Source organism: Diabrotica virgifera, chromosome 8, assembly GCF_917563875.1.
Source record: "Diabrotica virgifera virgifera chromosome 8, PGI_DIABVI_V3a".
In the NCBI taxonomy this organism is placed as follows: Eukaryota; Metazoa; Arthropoda; class Insecta; order Coleoptera; family Chrysomelidae; genus Diabrotica; species Diabrotica virgifera.
The window spans coordinates 221,858,326-221,871,896 of NC_065450.1; the positions used below are offsets into that span (position 1 = coordinate 221,858,326).

The 13,571-nt window shown below is 30.7% G+C and overlaps 1 protein-coding gene across 2 annotated transcripts in view; it reads left to right on the forward strand.

The window, feature by feature from the left end:
* Nucleotides 1–13,571, forward strand: part of LOC114342014 (serine/threonine-protein kinase S6KL) — a 342,669-nt gene that overhangs the window by 99,615 nt on the left and 229,483 nt on the right. For both annotated transcript variants that reach the window (XM_028292815.2, XM_028292821.2), the window contains exon 7: nucleotides 13,423–13,511. In XM_028292815.2, the coding sequence (XP_028148616.2) occupies nucleotides 13,423–13,511 (89 nt within the window). The remainder of the gene's footprint in view (nucleotides 1–13,422; nucleotides 13,512–13,571) is intronic.

Here is a 13,571-nt window from a genome sequence, read left to right on the forward strand (position 1 = left end):
GTCTGATAAGGTAATTAATTTATGGAGAATTCAGTTTGTTAAACTGAACACACCAAAATCATATGGTTAGGGATACATTTCGTTTCGTAAAACTTAACGGACCCTTCTTAGCATCTGGTTTGTATATTAAATGTGAATTTTATATGACCCATATTGTTTCGTTTTAAGAACAGTTATTAAAAAATCAAATTAACTAAAATAGTAATTAAAACGTGTCGCCACACATGTATTTTTAAAGAGTTTTGTGAATAGAAAAGACGGCATTTTGCTTCTACATTCATTTTTACGTTCTACGAAGGTTTCCTGTTGCGTAAAAACCAAAGAACAGGCGAGAAATCACCACTATCACGATATCTATGGCAATTCAGTATGTTTAGAATAAACAATAATATAATTTATCATGAAGGGACAACTTTAAGGTGATACAGTAGCGATCAACAGGTAGCCAAAACGCGTTCCTAGATTGCGGCTGTAATTTTGAATATTTTTCGAGATATTTGGCACACGTACTCGTAATATAATAAAGGATGGCGGTACAGAGCCCAATTTGAAAAATATATTAATATGTGGAAATTACTCTGTAATTAAATACAATTTAAAAAAAAACGAGCCTGTACCGCCATTAAGAAGAACAAAAAAATACACTTTCTTCAAATAAACTTTTTTATCCGATGCCTAGATTTTGTGTCATTTTGGAACTACTAATGAAATAAAAAATTTTAGTAGTTCCAAAATGACACAAAATCTAGGCATCGGATAAAAAAGTTTATTTAAAAAAAGTGTATTTTTTTGTTCTTAATGGCGGTACAGGCTCGTTTTTTAATATTGTATTTAATCACAGAGTAATTTCCACATATTAATATATTTTTCAAATTGGGCTCTGTACCGCCATTCTTTATTATATTACGAATACGTGTGCCAAATATCTCGAAAAAATATTCAAAATTATAGCCGCAATCTTGGAACGCGTTTTCGCTACCTGTTGACGCTACTGTTTCCTCTTAACAAACGTTTATGTTTCTATATTCTTGTTGTTATGTATTTTCATTTACAATAATAAAAAATCGAAAATTTCAAACCATACCCCCTCCTTAACGTGTTTTTCTAGATTTCTGGAACAGGGAATAAAAACTTCCCTTAATTTTGTTGCATGTTTAACCAGAGGGGCAGACAGACAATCAACGTTATGTTTTTATCGTAAGACATGCTCTGTTATTTCTCCGTTTTGTTTTTATTTATCTTTCTATATACCAAACTAACGATTTTGTTGTGGATGCCATTATTATCGTGATAGCTTTTGGCGATTTTGTATTCAAACATGTAAAAAATAACTCATCACATCCATTTTTCGTAACGCTGGAATAATTTTGACTGTGTACATAAATCCTCAACTGCTTATGATTTCTTTTAAGGTGATTTTTCAAAATATTTTTGTAGTTGAGAGAAAAATATAGATGGAATCAAAACTAACAATATTGTTGTAAATACAAGAAATAACAAATTTTACCATTTAAGTATATATATTTACCTACATCCTTTTTGAAGATTTGAGAAAATTCTTGGATAGGACAGCGATGTAATTTTCTTTGTATTTATTAATTTTAAAAATCTTTATATGTGCATTAAGATTTTTGTGCAATACGTTTATTTTTCCTCAAAATTATAATCATAATGTTAGTTTATCTGTGCACTATGTCTAGATTAAAATTTGTACAATTATAAAAACTAGGATTAGAAGGATAATCTAAATTCTTGTGTTTTGGGAAAAAAAGATCAAAATTCGCCATAAAAAAATTAATATAATAAACTGCAACAATAGGGAACTTGCACATTTTTTTTATTAGATAATAATGTTCAGTTTTGTTTAAAAATGAGATTTCCAAAATTTCACGCTTCAAAAACTCGTAATAACTTAGAAATACAAATTTAAAGTCTTCTGACATGACATTTTAGTTAAATCTGACAGTTGTCACATTTTATTTGCAATTTGGCATAAAATCAAATCAATTGTGTTTATTGCATTTATACAATGGTATTTTCTTTGATTTTTATAGTCTTATAAATTGAACAGATTATATTCGTAGATATATTATACAGGGTGTTTCATTGGGAAACGGAAATACTTTAATGGTGTATAGAGGTCACCGAGCCGGTTCTAGATATACTACATTTTTTGCACTACCGACTTTTATAACCGAGTTACAGGGTGTTTTATCGATTTTGCCCATTTCTTTCCTAAGCCATAACTTCAGAACCACCCTGTATATTTTTTTAATATTTGGTACACGTATGTCTCATTCAAAACCCAAACGACCGACATACTAACCATAAGAAAAATCCAGGTCCGGATTAACAAAAAATTATAAAGTAATTGTGACCTTAAAACAACATCCTGTATATTCAAATTTTGAAAATCTGTTTGCATATTTGAAAAGAGCACAAAAAACCAAGTGTAATGGTTCGCTTCAATTTTTCGGCCAGACAATTTTATGACATTAATTTTGATATTATATTGAATTTTTTAAGAACTGACATTAAAAAGCAGGTATCACTAACTTTTAGTTATAAATTATTAAAGTTAATGAATAAATACTCATTTTAAAAATAATCAATACTTATTTACCACATTGGAACGACCTAATTACTAATGACAAGAAAATTCCAGGTCCGGATTAACAAAAAAATATAAAGTAATTGTGAGCTTGAACCAACACTCTGTATATTGAAATTTTGAAAATTTGTCTGCGCATTTTAAAAGAGCATCAAAAACTGCGTTAAAAGGTGCATGTCAAATTTTTGCGCAGATAATTTAATTACGGCAATTTTGAAATCATATTGATTAATTCTGTCAAGGTCACAAGAAGCTGCCAGAAAAATGAAGAACAATTCCAATGGAATAAGAAAATCGATTCGAAATCTTTTAAAACGAGCAAGGAAATGCATCGAACAAAATGTCGGACATTTTGAGCAACTGTTATTTCTAGTTCAAATATTTTTAATTAATGTTAAATTGTTGAATTGTTTAAACAATTTTTTTTTTATTAGATATAGCTGTTTTTTTCATTCTTTACTAAATCATTAAAATATCCCAATTCTCGCAATTCTAATTTTTAATGATGTGCATACAGCTACAAATACAGAGAATCCATGAAGCCAGCGTAGTAAATAAGTATTTTTAAAATAAGTATTGATTTATTAACATTAAATTATTAAAAGTTAATAATACATATCTGGTTTTTAATCTCAGAGTTCTTTAAAATTTCAATATAATTTCAAAATTGATGTAATTAAATCAACGGCGAAATAATTAAAATGAACGTTTAATCACAGTTTTTTATGCTCTTTTAAAATGCGCAGACAATTTTTCAAAATTATAATATACAGGGTGTTGGTTCAAGCTCACAATAACTTTATATTTTTTTGTTATTCCGGACCTGGATTTTTCTTGTCATTAGTAATTGGGTCGTTAAAATGTGGTAAATAAGTATTGATTATTTTTAAAATGAGTATTTATTCATTAACTTATATAATTTATAATATTATACTTATATAATAATTTATAACTAAAAGTTAATAATACCTGCTTTTTAATATCAGAGTTCTTAAAAAATTCAATATAATTTCAAAATTAAAGTCATAAAATTGTTTGGCCGAAAAATTGAAGCTAACCATTAAACTTACTTTTTTTGTGCTCTTTTCAAATATGCAAACAGATTTTCAAAATTTGAATATACAGGGTGTTGTTTTAAGGTCACAATTACTTTATAATTTTTTGTTAATCCGGACCTGGATTTTTCTTATGGTTAGTATGTCGGTCGTTTGGGTTTTGAATGAGACAAATGTGTACCAAATATCAAAAAAATATACAGGGTGGTTCTAAAGTTATGGCTTAGGAAAGAAATGGACAAAATCGATAAAACACCCTATAACTCGGTTATAAAAGTCGACAGGGCAAAAAATGTAGTATGCCTTGAACCGGCTCGGTGACCTCTATTCACCGTTAAAGTATTTCCGTTTCCCAATGAAACACCCTGTATAATTCGTAAATATTTTTTTTTTCGATTATAGCGCCATCTATTGACAACTAGAATAAATTAATGTTATAAATGTCACCAACGAAATGTAATCACCGACGTGCGTTTTTTTCTGTCACATGCAATTTAATGAGTTAGAAAGAAATCGAAAAACTGTGACGCACTGAAAGATCCTCATGAGAAAAAGCATATTTAGGTATATTCTTCTTCTCCTTCTTTAGTTTATTGGCCTCCACCTACTTGGGTATTTGTCCAGCTCATCGGCGCAGAATAAGGAAAAAATATTTATATTCTAATGACATTTATCGTATGTCATTGTAATAATATATACCAGTTTGTTGAGATTGGAGTTTGATACAGTTTTTGAAGGAAAGGAAAGAAGGTATACTATGGAAAATAAAACCATTTTGTAAAAGTACAAGTTTTCTATGAATAGTTCAAACGATCAAAAACACTTGTGACGTCACATAACTGTATTTTCTACTGACGTTTATAATGTCTAATTTGAAATTATATACAATTTTGTTTACTTTGTTGGTTCAGGATGTAAACATATAGCCCGATGACGTCACGACGCGTTTTGGGCTGGTTGGTATAATTTGAATTTTTAATCGTCTTTAGGGGCCAAACTAAAGACAAACAAAACTTTTTTTATCTTTGATACATGTTTTAAATTATGTTCTGTTGTGATTTATAACATTTTTTTTTCGAATTTAAAATTTTATGCAAGTTCCCTATTGGTGGTGATCTCCCTCAATACCAAATATAATGTAATAAACCTCCATTAACCTAACCTAACGTCTATTATGATTAATTTGTCTACTCTAGGCGATTCTTTACACTACAGTGGCATTAACCCTCTTTTGCCCAATGTATCTCACAAGATACATGATTTTATAATTTATTTTTTAAATATGGCGGGCTTTTTCAATAGTTTAATACCAACTATACTTTTTACATTCATTTAAGATTAAGATTTTCAAATATTTGAATAAGGCTTTTGAAACATTTGTTAGTAATATTTTATTTAGTTGATGTTACAAGGTATGTACTCCTGTCAGGTTAGATCAATTAAAACTGTTGATGTTGCCATGGTAAGTTGAATTTAAACACGCATAGGCGTACTTTAAATAAGAAAAATGGGGTACCAATAAAAAAATGTTTTTTTGTAAAATTGCAAATGGATGTTTGTATTAAGCCCTTTTTTTTACCTTGAAATGATGTATGGCTATTGAATAGTATGAGAAAAATGCCAAATATTGAAGATTTATACAAATTTTCTTCTTTTTTCCCAAAACATATATAAGAGGCTTCAGAAAACAGCGGCCTGTGTGACTTGAAAGTAAGGGACAGTGTGGTATTTGTTTCAACGACATTTTTAATATTATCGTTTCGTATTTCTTCATCTCGCAGTTGACATGGTAATTTTTAAGGAATACATGTAAATAATATGTGAATAGTTTAGTGATTAATATATAAATGTTGTGATTTCGAGTCGAAATAAAGACTTTATTTATTTTACTGAAGTTTTATTTTTTATACGTTGTAATTGTCATTGCTTTTGGTGAAAATTGTAAACTGATTTTGTACAGGGTTATTCACTATATTTTGACCCCCCATGTGAACTGCTTTATTTACAGAATTAGAAAAAAATATAATATACAAAAGTTACACGATTTTTTATGTAGTTTTCGAAAATGATAGTAGAAAAACAAAGAAGGTGTAAACAAAATGGCCGCAGATGTTAACTTTGTTAATTTAAATGGAACACCCTGTATATGGTTATATATTTGAATAGAATGTTCTGTAACGAACATTTCCATATTGAGTTTGATGGGCCTATCTGTATTTAGTATTATTTAACTTACATTTCACTTGTAGTATTATTAGTTAACTGTAAATTGTCGTTGTTATTTTAATATTATAAGTTAGTGTTCCATTCCCTACAGTAATTTATTTATTACCTATAATATTTTAAACTTTTTAGCTTATGTGTAACCCATTCTAATTAAATATTATAAATTGTCAAAAAATATCATTGTTGTCATGATATTCCTATCACTGTGATAGCCTACCATCATGACTGAGCTTTATTCAAAATATCTAGTATCTCGCTTATTTTTCCAAATAGGCCTATCAAATTCAATATGTGTAACTATATACTCCATTTAAATTAACAGGTTAACATCTGCAGCCATTTTGTTTGCACCTTCTTTTTCTACTATCATTTTCGAAAATTACATAAAGATCGTGTAACTTTTGTATTTTACATTTTTTTATAATTCTGTAAATAAAGCAGTTACAGGGTGGTCAAAGTATGGTGAATAACCCTGTACATTAGTAGAGTGGTTTAAAATAAATCGATATATTTTTCTTTTTCTTGTGACGAAAAAATAAGATCAGGGAAAGTTACAGCCCTTAAAAAAATTTTTAGAGGTAGCGCAACAATTTTTTTTCCAAAAATCGCGTTATTATTTGTTTTCTTTCCTAAAAGAAATAAACAATTCATATTCCGCGTATTTAATTTGATGCGCGTCTTTATTTTTCCCTAAATATTTTTATTCCGGCATAAATTATCGGATTTGATGTCTATATTCAAGATAATAGTACAACAACCTTATTTTTACATTAGATTTTTGTAGAAAATAGCTGAAAATGTATTATGCATAATTTTTTTGGACAATAAACTTTTATTTAGCTTTGCAATCATATAATTCCGTTGTTTTGTATCAATTTCAATTTGCTAATGTTAAAATTATAGTATTTTTGATAAACTTTCACAAATATGTATTACCAATTATTAACTACATAGTATGAAAAATTATTTTTTTATTGCACAAAGTTCAAAAAGTGATAAAAATTCCATTTAATACCAGGGACTCCATTAATACGGGGTTAATATCCTATTCAATATAAATTCTTTTTTCATATTTCTTGCATGTCAAAGAGTAATTTTACCGCCAGAGAAATTTTTTTAATCCCTTGTACTCACCTAGAAAAATTAAAAAAATCCTTTATAAGTAGCGAAAAATAGGCTATAAAGCAGGGGCGTCATTTGAATTTTTGACTGGGGGGAGGGCAGGCATTATATATGCAATATATTATATATATGATGTAATGATGAAAATTGATGTATTTTTTGTAAATTTCAGTCATAAAGATACCCCCGAATAAATATAGGTGTTACTGACCCTTTTAAATATTTTTTTTATTTAGTTTGATGATGTTCAAATAGAAAACAACTTGGGGAACAAATAAAGACACTCAATTACGTGAAATATGATTTTTTTTATTTCTTTTAGCCAAGAAAACAAAAAATAACGCGATTTTTTGAGCGAAGAAATTGCTGAGCGACCTCTAAAAAATTTTTTAAGGACTGAAAAGAAAAAAAAAATCGATTTATTTTGAACCACTGTAGTACATCAGCCTTTTGTTGTTCCATATCATCTACGACTAGGATAGTAGTTGAAAGGTAATCGTGCCAAAAAGTTTTTTTGTTTGAATCTCTCTTCATAGGAATGCAGACCATGCTTTCCACAACATTTTATCGTTTATCTCCAAAGCTATATACTTTCGGAAAGAATTTGCTCTGTAAAAATCGTGAAATAAAATTAAATTATCTACAAGATATATACTAAGGATTTCCACAGTTTTCACTTTATTCCTTCACTCAACCGTTCTATCCAGTTCTTTCTGTTTTGCCAGTTCCCTTCCTCTAGATTTCTTCTTTCCATTGCTTCGTCCACTTCATCTCTGAAAGACCTTCGGCGTCTGCTTCTCTTCCTATCGGGCTCCACTCTGTTATTCTATTTATCCAACGATTTTGGTCTGCTCTTGTAACATGTCCGTACCAGGTTAATCTCTTCTGTTCGATGTAGTCTATTATAAGTATCCGAGTTCATTTCCATTCTTTTCTTAATCTCTACGTTATTTACTCCATCTCTTCTTGTTACTCTGCAGCTTCTTCTTAGGAATTCCATCTCTGTTACTCTTATTTTGCTTTTGGTTTTCTTTTTTATTGTCCAATTTTCACACCCATGAGTGAGGGTACTTCTTGTCATGGTAGCGGTTCAATTTTCGTTCTTACAAATTCTTACCTCTGGTGTGACAACAATAGGGTACAAGAAAGAGTACAAAAAATCAATTATTTATATTTTACTTCTTTAACTTAATTTCAAAGTTGGTTCTTCCCACGTCCCCGCATCATCTTCTTCCCAATTCTCATTTCCCTCCAGGCTGCTTGTTGGTCTATATTTAACAGATCTTCCAAGTACTCCTCCCATCAGTTTAACTTTCTGTAGTTTCTCCTATAAAGTGTCAGTGTACGGAGGATAGGGCCAATACAAACTAAATGAGAATTTTCTTGACAATGTTGCCGCTCTCATTATCGGCAACGTCTGTGAAGGGTAGTATTAGGCAGGTACTTTTAGAGTATTATCGCTGTAACTGCTGTGGGGAGGAAATACTAAAGGAGGATTTATTTATGATAATTCACAGAATGGCAATCCCTCTTGCAATATACAACCATACTGATTCTAATGTTTGAAACGGAGATTAGAAGAAAATCTTCTTTGTTTCTGTAATACTTTGTATTCTTCTTTTTAGTTTCTCTGGATTTCTTAATTTCTTGATAAAATTTTTAATTGCCTCTTTGTTTATGTAGACTTCTAAGTTTTTTTTTCTAATGGACAAAATATTGGCAAAACTTCCACCTTTTTTCACTCATATAAAGATGCATACAAAAAATGTTCGACTGCATTACCTCTTTATTACTATTTGGTTATAAATGATATCTAGCAATAAGACTGCAGCAATTATTCATTGTTTCAAATCCTCAGTTCTTGGACTGCAGTGTTTTGAAGGCATGTTTTATTTCTTTACAGTTTTCTGTCATTTTTTGATAATGATGATCATGCATTTTACGCTTCATTATTTCGTTTCGTCATACTACTCATCTTTTATAAATTAAATGACGTCATCTATGGCTGATATTTATTAAAAGAAAGGCATGCCAACACAGCTGATTTCTCTTATAACTGAGTTGTACAAGCATACCACGGGATCAGTAAAAGTGCTCAGGCCAAATCCTGAAACTTTACAAAGAGAACCAAAGTGCGGAAATTGCTAGGAGAGCAAGACTAGCATGGACAGGATTTGACAAACTTAGTTGGATACTTAACCGCAAAATACCCCAATACTTGAGGAGCAAAGTGTTCAACAAGTGCATCCTTCCTATCATGACATATGGATGTCAAACTTGGGCCGTAACCAAGGCAAATTAGATAAGAGGAACGACTGGGTAAGATCAAAAACAAAAGTCGACGACATAACAACAAAAGTTGCAGAACTTAAAGGAGCCTTGCACGCCACACTGTTAGACAAAAAGACTAACGTTGGAATGCAACGATAGAACACTGGAGACCTTGCGAAAGTAAACGACCGAGAGAAGATCACAGATGAGATTGGTTGATGATATTAACCTTCGGATGACCAGGGGGGTAAATTTGGACCACAGCGTATGTTTTTCTTTAATAAATTCAAAAGTATTTTCAATTTAACTCATTATTTTTTTATTTGACTTTAATATCATTCTAGATATCCTCATATTTTGAAATAAAAAAAAATCCCTATATTTTACGAATAAAAAATATATTCTGAAGTTGATGTTTAGTAAAATATCGTCTATTATGTGGAATTCCAAGTAGTTTTACACTGCGCGTTATCAAAATCTATTTTTAGACTGTGGTGCCTGCTATGTACGAATCATGACATTCCTGTCTGCTACAGTTAGTCATTATTATTATTTCCTGGCGTATATTATTATAGTTTCTTAGTATTTTGTGTACATATAAGATATGGCCCGCAAATATCTTACTCAGGCTGAGTTACAGGAAATTGTTACTGCTAGTGATTTTTATGATGATATAGAAGATGAAATCGTATCAGAAAACGAGGATGTATTGTTAGGTGAAGATTTAAATGCTGAAAATATTCTTACCAGGTCATTTTTGACCGGGGGTCATTTATTACCCCCGTTGGTCATCCGTGTAACAAAAAAAGGTTAAAAGAGTAACCGGAACAAATTGAAAACATGTTGCTTAAGATCGAGTCCGATGGAAGGAATTGGGAGAGGACTATGCAAACGTGGACGATAGAAAGCTAAAAAGAAGATATTAGGAGAGCGCATGAAGGATGGAAGAAAAGCCCTCCTTGCCTACAGTCAAGATGATCTGATTTATTTCGTACGTCTAGTTGAAAATGTGAGTAAAAGTCTGGAATTAAATAGGACAGACAAAAACATAGACATATTAAAGATAGACATACTGAGCAAAAAAGCGTAACGCGGAAGCAGTCGATCGGTGGTCTATCTATCTCTTTTAAACAAGCGATCCCGCATGTGACAAAGATGGCTAGACCACTCAATCATTAATATTGGCGTTACACCTCGATGCACAGAGCGGCCCATACCTTGCCTAATCTACTAGTTATTATATCTAGGGACAAAAAAACATGATAGTAGATAGGAAATACAATATTCATTCACATACTACCTAAATTGACTGGTTTGATTAAAAATCATTCTTGTATCAGGGATCATTGATCACCAATACAGTGTCTCAAGTGTAGGCAGGTACATGTTATATCAACTTTGAAAGGGAAAAATGAGTCTTAAAAAGGACAAATAAAAGATAATGTTAACTAACTAATCACATAGGCAATACTATGATTCACATACTACACAAATTGACTGGTTTGATTAAATAAAAAATACCAATCAATATTATACAAACCATCGAAAACATCTACTTCCATAATCGAATACAGGCAAAGATAAATTGAAAACTAACACAGTTTATACCAGTACAAAGCGGAGTCAGGCAAGGTGACTCGTTAAGCCCACTGCACTTATAATAAATAATAGAAAGATTATAATAAATAATAAAATAGTACGTAAAGGTCATGGTTACAGAATGGGGAACAAAGAAATCCAAATATGTACCTATTATGTTATGCAGACGACGCCGCGTTAATCGCCGAGACAAAAGACGATCTCCAAAGATTAACACACATCTTCAATACAACAGCCAAGAAATACAATATGATAATATCAGCAGAAAAAACCAAATGTATGTCATCTAAATACCCGCACTGCGATGTAAAATCGAAATTGATGGGAAAATAATAAAGCAGGAAGCAAGGTTTCGATATCTGGGAATAGATATAACCAGTTACGAAGATGTTGAAGAGGAAGTACGACAACAAAGCTTAAAATCAAGTAAAGCGGCGAGATCTCTTAATGACACAATCTGGAAGAACAAACACCTAAGACAAGACACAAAAGCACGAATCTATAAAGCAGCAATTAAAACGAGACGACTACTAGAAACAACAGAGATGAAAATACTTCGACGAATATCAGGGAAAAGTCTGTTGGATAGGGAGAGAAGCGAAAACATAATAAGATCATTCAATGTAGAAGACATTAATGGATGGGTGACAAAACGAAAACAGGAGTGGAACGAACACATTAGTAGAATGGCAGAGGATAGGATAGTAATAATAGCACGAGATCAGTCACCAAATGGACGGAGAAGTATTGGCAGACCAAGATAAAGATGGTGCGATAATTTAAACAATTTAGGAGGCTAATATTGAAGAAGAAACAGGCTTTAAAGCCTACATACAAGAAGGAAGAAGAAGAAAACGAAGATTAAATAAAAATCATTCTTGTATCTGGGATCATTGATCACCAATACAGTCTCTCAGGTGTAGGCAGGTACCTATACATGTTATATCAACTTTGAAAGGGAAAATAAGTCTTGGAAAGGATAAATAAAAGATTATATTAACTAATCACATTTATTGTACATTAAAAAAATAAAATGAAGATTTGACAGCTCTTTGAATGTAGTTAACTGGATGGTTGTAGAATGCAGCTAGTGTGATAGCTGGCTTCAGATGCTGGATGGAATGTGGCTGATTGTGTAGTGAATTGCAAATTCAAGATGTTGAATAAAAATGTATACCTTTTTTATTCAGTTGCAATGCGAAGCCAAAATTGTCTTAATTTTTACTTAGGCTAGAGAGCGCAACCAGCACTCTTATCGACGATTTCACCTCTTGTTAGAGGCTCTTCAGAGAATGCATAGGCTGTTACCTCTAATTTAGGTAAAAAATTTCGACATCTATTAGTCGCCCATTGCAACTGCATGACTTGAAGATAGTAGGTGCGTAGCGGCAACTGCTAAATGAAAGTCTAAGTTTTTCAACCTAATAAAAATATTTGTAAAATAAAATATTTTTAAAAGATTTTTAATTGAAAAACTTATTGGACCATTTTCCTGGTGACAACCTCCATGGCTTCTAAGGCCAGATGGATGCTGCAGTGAAGACAAGAGGGAATTCTAAAAAGTTGCAATTCACAACCCCATTTACAGCTTGGTAAATTTCCAACGGAAAATGGACCTAGTTACTCTATAGGAGTAATACTAATATAAAATAAAAATATATACCATTTTTTTTATTCAGTTGCAACTGAATAAAAATGGTATACATTTTCATTTTTACATTTTTATTTTTATTTTTATTTTTATTTTTATTTTTATTTTTATTTTTATTTTTATTTTTATTTTTATTTTTATTTTTATTTTTATTTTTATTTTTATTTTTATTTTTATTTTTATTTTTATTTTTATTTTTATTTTTATTTTTATTTTTATTTTTATTTTTTTATTTTATATTAGTATTACTCCTATAGAGTAACTAGGGTCCATTTTCCTTTGGAACTTTACCAAGCTGTAGACGGGATTGTGAATTGCAACTTTTTAGAATTCCCTCTTGTCTTCACTGCAGCATCCATCTGGCTTGCAATTTTTAGAAGCCATGGAGGTTGTCACCAGGAAAATGGTCCAATAAGTTTTTCAATTAAAAATCTTTTAAAAATATTTTATTTTACAAATATTTTTATTAGGTTGAAAAACTTAGACTTTCAAGATGTTGAGTTTTGCATAGCAGCGGTCAAGCTACTGAAGTAACTATATAAACCATAATCCCTATGGTTGACAATGTGGTTTAGGGAAGGTCCCGTCTGAACAAGGGGGACAAAAAATATAAATTAGACCAGAAAACCCAGAGAAGAGATATAACAAATATAAAAAATGCATAGACATTATCAGATTTATCTACAATAGAATATTTACTTGACAGAGTCAGTTTAGTTTAGATTTATCTACAATAGAATATTTAGTTGACAGAAGAGTAAAAATAGTGCCAACTACTTTTAAAAGAAAAATACTAAAACAAAACAGACAGTTAAAAAATCAATATAATCAACAGAAATTGGACTAAAATAGTTATTTAAGAAGAATTCTTTTTGTAAATATTACAGCTCCTGAAATTTTGGCGACAGAACCATATGGACACGCGGTAGATTGGTGGAGTCTTGGTGTTCTAGCTTGTCTTATGCTGACTAATAAGGTAAGTTACCTGTTTTTATTTTATCTTTTTATACACAAATTTTGGAACTTCCTTAGAATA